General features: G+C 45.7%; 1 protein-coding gene across 1 annotated transcript; it reads right to left on the bottom strand.

Moving 5' to 3' along the window:
- Nucleotides 1-2,675: 2,675 nt before the first annotated feature.
- On the bottom strand, nucleotides 2,676-4,584 carry LOC129379253 (trace amine-associated receptor 1-like). Its single transcript, XM_055059949.1, has 2 exons — nucleotides 3,867-4,584; nucleotides 2,676-3,640 (listed from the first exon to the last, which is right to left on the bottom strand). The coding sequence occupies exons 1-2, from the start codon at nucleotides 4,181-4,183 to the stop codon at nucleotides 2,827-2,829; spliced, it is 1,131 nt and encodes a 376-aa protein (XP_054915924.1). The 5' UTR covers nucleotides 4,184-4,584; the 3' UTR covers nucleotides 2,676-2,826.
- Nucleotides 4,585-6,000: the final 1,416 nt, after the last annotated feature.

Raw genomic sequence — 6,000 nt, forward strand, 5'->3', positions numbered from 1 at the left:
TCAGCTTGTAACTCCTCCTTCTTTTTCCTCTTCATCCTCTCTGACTTTGTCTTTTGCATTGTCAGCATTAGTGAATATTTTTCTAATATTTGCAGACCGTTAGATGCCAGGTGCAACCCATTGCTACGACAACAGTGCAACAACAAACATCGATGTTAAGGCCTGTCACTTCAGTCTGTCTGTGTCTTTCCTTTTAGTTTTCTTTTCTCGCTAGCAGCAACACATAAATGTGTACACCTTGCCTGGCTTTATTCGTGAACACCAGATACTTGTCTATGTTGTAGCTGTGATTGCACAGAACAGCCCAGGAGCCGGATTGACTCCAACTCAAAAAGAAACGTACTTTCACCTCAACGGAGGCACAACCGTTGCAGAAGAAAATGATGTTGAATATAGTCTAGAGATCAAGGATGTCTGGTGTCTGCAGTGATGCTGGCTGGCCTTGACCTGACCCTTGACCTTTACAAGTCCAGCATGGAGAGAAAGTCAAGTGTTCCTCCCTGCAGACCTAATCGTTCGTTGCAGTTTAGGCTTTTCCTGTTTTGTGAGTTAACTGGATGCAGAGATGGTTGTGCACTGAACAGGCTAATGGTATAATGGCATCTTGGAAGATCACCAGCAGCTCTGGTTGTTCTTCTAGAGCTGCCTCTGGTTGTACCCAGTCTTTACCTCCAAACAGTGTCTGTGTGTGAGAATCACCTGAGAAATGGTCAGGTGAAACGACCTGGAAACGATTCACTCTAAGCAGTGTTGTTGAACTCGATGAGAATTCTGTGCAAGTCCACCATCCATCATCTCCAGGATTGACAGGTTGAGCTCCAGGCGGTTCTTACAGTACCAGTGGACCAGCATATCCAGTCTGTGAGTAGATTCATCACCATTCATCACCATAAAACCAATGGCAATGGAGTCATGTGCAACCTCCATGACTTTCACTGACTGATCTGATGAGGTTTGGTCATTTGTGTGCAGAAAGAAGAGTAATGGAGAGAGAACACATCTGCGGGGGGCGCCCGTGTTGATGATTCTTGTGCAGAAGGACAGAAGGTAAAGATGCTCCCTCGCTGGTGATGCACCGACGGGTCATCAGCACTGTGAGCTGCTGAGCTCCTGGTGGAAAATGTCAAATGCCACCATGCCTAATGGTGGTGTTGAAGACTGAGCTGAAGTCCAGAAACAGGATCCTGGTGCACTACCCTACCTGGTCAAGTACACGATTTATAGCCCCAAGTTTACTCAATCATCTGCTGACATGTTTGCCCAATCAGCAAAGTGCAGCAGGCCGGATAGGGAAAGTGTGCTGTCTTGACTATGAAATACCTAAATGAATTTAATCTTGCTATGGGGGGTTTGGTGGGGACCTGGATGTGTGACTTCACATAGCTCCAGAGACATGTTAAAGATCTGGATGAAGATCTGTTGGTGAGTGCAGGCCTCCAGGAAGAATGATAAGACGATAAAATAGCATCGGATCCAGGGGCTTTCATGATCTTCCATCTTCTAATCTTTAATGCTGACAGGAGGTCAGGAGGTGAATGGTGTAATTAGGTGTTTTTAATCTAACACTCTTGTCCCTCGTGGGGTCAGGAGGTGCTGGTGTCTGTCTCCAGCTAACGTTCCGGGCGAGAGGCGGGGTCACCCTGGACAGGTCGTCAGTCTCTCAAAGCCATACAAAACCACTTTAAATGAAAATGTTCATATTTGTGAGCTGTGCTTTGTTGGAGGAAATTACATTTCTTAAGTTTGTCATGTTATTGCCATAAAACAATGTTTCTATTGTTGTCATATGGCTGGCTGTTTCAATCCTTGCTGTCAGTCTTCTCCAGAAAGGGGAATAAACCTTTAACTTTTCACAACGAGCCACCATCTATGTAATAAGACTGAGTGCTGGCAGCTGAAAGGATTAATCTGCTGCACTGACAATGTGGCAGCCTCAGACGATGCCAGTTGTTTTCATGGCAACACTGTTCAAACAGTGACACACTTTGCAGTCTCCTGTAGACGGCCAACATGTTTTGTCATCTTCCTAAAATAACGGCCCATGTCTTTTTTTGTTTGCTTGTTTTGCCTAAATCGTCTTTTGGCAAAAGAAATGACCCGGGCCACTAATTCAGGAAGGCGGCAGCATGTCGACACGACATGCAGGCCACAGATAAGAACAATTTTAGTTGTTTCAAACTTCAAGAGTCAGTTAAGACGGGCTGTTAGCCTTCCGCTGCTCTGAGGATTTCTTTATAAATTCACTGTAACATGGCACAGTTCTAGCACAGGTAGGGAAACTATTACTGATAAGAAGTTCACAGAACCTGACTTCAAATTATAATGGGCCATCACACAGTGGTGCTATGTGTTATCATCCACTCAGGATGGCAGATATGATGAATCATGGAGCAGAAAATGTCAAATTAAGGCTTTGTGCATCAATGTAGCTACATGTACTTTCCACCTCTGTGACAGCAGCATTGATGCATAACCGTTCACTTGGATATTAGAGCAACAGCTGTTACTTTTAAAACTGGACATTACTAAGAGACATATATAGCTATGTATAGGCAGTTTGCTGTGAATGCAAAGAGATTCCTACTGAGCAAGACACATGCTGCGCTGGTCTGCTTGTATTTCAGACGTAGCAGATCAGAAAACATGAGACAAAACATTTGTAAAGCACCTTTAATTTGAATCGTTTTTGTTTGGTGATTCCAAAGGTCAGGATGTTGTTGGAAAAAAAACAAAAAAACATCAAAATCTCACGGTGGAAATGCAACAGCAAAACAAATTTAGCAAGTTTTCAATTATTCCTTTCAAGTTCATGTTAGTTATGAAACTTCACTGAATGCTGGCCTCACAGGAGCCGGGCCGCAGGATCTGAAACGTGACGATGAGTTTGGTAGCTCTCCTGAACCAAGGATAAAGCAACGTGTAAATCACTGGGTTCAGACTGGAGTTGAGATAAAACAGAAATATGACGTAGGATACAGACGAGTCGGTGAGCAGGTCGCCACCCGCCAGGCTGACGCAGTAATACGGACAGAAACACATGAGGAACACCACCATCAGAACCCCCAGCGTCCAGGCTGCTTTCAGCTCAGATTTCCTCGGCAGACTCACCGAAAGCTGGAGGGAGACAGCCGTGACCTGAGAGCGCAGGGCCCGGGCCTGAGAGACGGCCGCCACAAACACCCTCATGTACAGCGCAACCATGACCGCGACCGGAGCAATAAACGTAGCAACAAGGTCAATCGTTCCCAAAATGTAGTCGACTACAATCACACATTCCCCCTGGCAGGAGTTGTGTTGCCCCGGCTGAGTGAGGTCAGAGTTCACGATGACGCTGCTGTACAGGACAGAGCTGAGCCAGCAGAGACACACGCAGACTTTAACTTTTCTCTCCGTGACTGCGGCGGAGTAACGGAGAGGGTCACAGATCGCCACATAGCGGTCAGCTGATATCAGCACCATGTCGCCAACCGAAGCAGAGGTGACGACGTACGACACGTAATTATACAGGGAGCACACGAGGTCGCCGAAAAACCAACAGGCTGTGTGCCGCACGATTTCACCTGGCATCAGCAGAAGCCCCACGAGGAAATCTGACACAGCCAGAGAGAGGAGGAGGATGTTGGTGGGTGTGTGGAGCTTCCTGCAAGGAGACAGAAACACTTCGTTACAACACACCCCACGCATTTGAATTGCTTCTCGCTATTTGGTTCAAGTTAAAATGAAACATCTTCAGGTTTGGAAATGAGACAAGAAATGCTATCATCTCCAGTTCTGGTCATTACAGCCAGATGCCATTTTCTGTTCAAACACAGTTTTAAAAGAGTGAAACCAAAGCAGAAAATGTGATATGAAGAATCTGTCTGTGCCTGAAGTGAGAGATGGCGATGATGACGAGCAGGTTGAGAGCCACGGTGAGCAGAGAGATGAAGGACAGTATGGTGCGAAGGAGCACAGTTTCAGTCCAAGAAAATTTGGGTTTCCTGCAGGAGGTGTTGAAGAGATGTGGGAAGCAGAGGTCACCTCCAAACTGCATGTCCATCTTTGAAGTCAGAGAAGAGCTTAAGCTGTGGCTTTTTTCCCAAACAATTCTTGATTTTATGCCTCCTACCTCCTCACTCCTCCCCTTTGCTACCTTCCTTCGTCTATTGGACAGACTGTACAGTAGAGACCAGACATGTTGCATGCACCTCTTTGTCTGCCCTTCTTCTTACCACCACTCTGAAACAGGGTCACTATGGACTCATCAGACTACATGACCTTCTATCATAGCTCCGTCATCCAATCTTCAAGCTAGTTTTCAAACCAAAGTCTTTTCTTGAGTTAGTCTCACTGATCAGTGGTTTTCTTATGCGGCTGTTCAGCCCCAGACCCTCGAGTTGCTCTTACTTTCACTGTATGGTCCTGATTCCACCAAACAATAAAGTCGACCGTGACCACTCAGGGTTTTCTTCTTGACCACCTTTCTGTTCTGCCAACAAAATCAAACGTGGCAATGATTAAAAACTCAGAAGTTGAGAAATGGAAAACCCTTGTCTATAGTGATCATGAGGACTGAAAGGGACATTGAGTTAAAAAAAACAGGTTTCATAAATGGACTCCCAATGCATTAGCAGACACACAGCCACCGTGACTGAAACATGCCTAAGATCTAATGTAAACTTTGAAGACAGTGTGTGTTGTGCAGGGCCCTAGACAGGGGGCGCTGTCCAACAATCAGGGGCATTTCACTATGACTGGGCCGAGATTTCCTCGCAATTCGGTCATGCTGACTTAGCCTGCAGAATTGTAATAAAGCTCTGTTGTCCAACTAAAGTCTAAAACATGTGGAGTCTTATTCCTGCAACATCGCCACACCTGCATCTAGAGGAGACTGACAGAAAACACCACAGTGTTACATAAACTAAGTCTCCCTGTTTGTCTCTTGCGTCCACCAGAGATGAGAACTGCAGCAGCTGTAGCTTGTCAAGGAGGCCTGGCCTAAGGACGTACGGGGATACTGGATTTTACATCACATGACTCGTCGTCCACGACTCAGGTGCCTTTGCTAAGCATTAAGTCAGGAATATCTTTGTTCAGAAACCATCAGGGCCTGCAGTTTTTCCAGGCTGGAGACTCACCAGCTTCTTCTAACGTGTGCCGCGGTGATTTGAGGCGACCTGCTGAAGGGTATTGGAGGATCACTGAGTAGGTGTGAATGTGAGAATCACATGGGGTTGAAGGACTCTGAGAAGGAAGAGGGGAGATTGGGCGGACAGCATCAGTGGTGTTGGGAGTGTGGGCTAGGCATGTCGGGGCCGCAGTGTCAAATATCTTAAAACATATATTGTCCTTATTGGCCAATGGGTTCAATGTCATGAAGAAAATAACCCATGAAAATATGAATATGTAATAATGTCAGAGTAGGATAGAAATATTGGTGTTTATTAAGATTTTGAAATCTCCATAAAGCTTTCCGTTTTCCAGTCTTAGCAAATTGAAACATTTGGTAATGTTACAAATGTCTCTTCTAGTGAAACATTAGAAGATATCACACTCTATTCTGAATAAGTTACAGTTGGTCTGGCAGAGCATTTTACATCTGACTGAAACTGTGAGGAGGCCAGAACCTCCTGACCCCCTACTGGTGGATGAACTCAATCGCTCTCTCTTTTCTTTTAAGATTAGAGGTGTGATGGTCACAACTGATGACCATCAGTGGCTCTGCCACTGTGCCGGTCCTCCAGGCCCTGCCCTTCAGGAACACCAAACACATTGGGTAGACAAAGAAATCAACCTGGGCCCAAAGCTTGGGACTGAAAGCTTGTGCTTACTGGCTGGCAGAGATTCTCAATGTTTCTCTGGGACAATGAACCGTCTGTCCCTGTCTTAAGTCAGCAACTATTGTCTCAACAGGCAAAATCAAGCAGAGACGGATAAATCATCCAATGATGCCTTCACCATTGCCCTCCATGTTGCACTGACTCGCCTAGAACAACAGGATGCTCTGTCTGGATTACTTCT

The sequence above is a fragment of the Poeciliopsis prolifica genome, unplaced genomic scaffold (assembly GCF_027474105.1).
Source record: "Poeciliopsis prolifica strain line A6 unplaced genomic scaffold, Auburn_PproV2 SCAFFOLD056, whole genome shotgun sequence".
Taxonomy (NCBI): domain Eukaryota; kingdom Metazoa; phylum Chordata; class Actinopteri; order Cyprinodontiformes; family Poeciliidae; genus Poeciliopsis; species Poeciliopsis prolifica.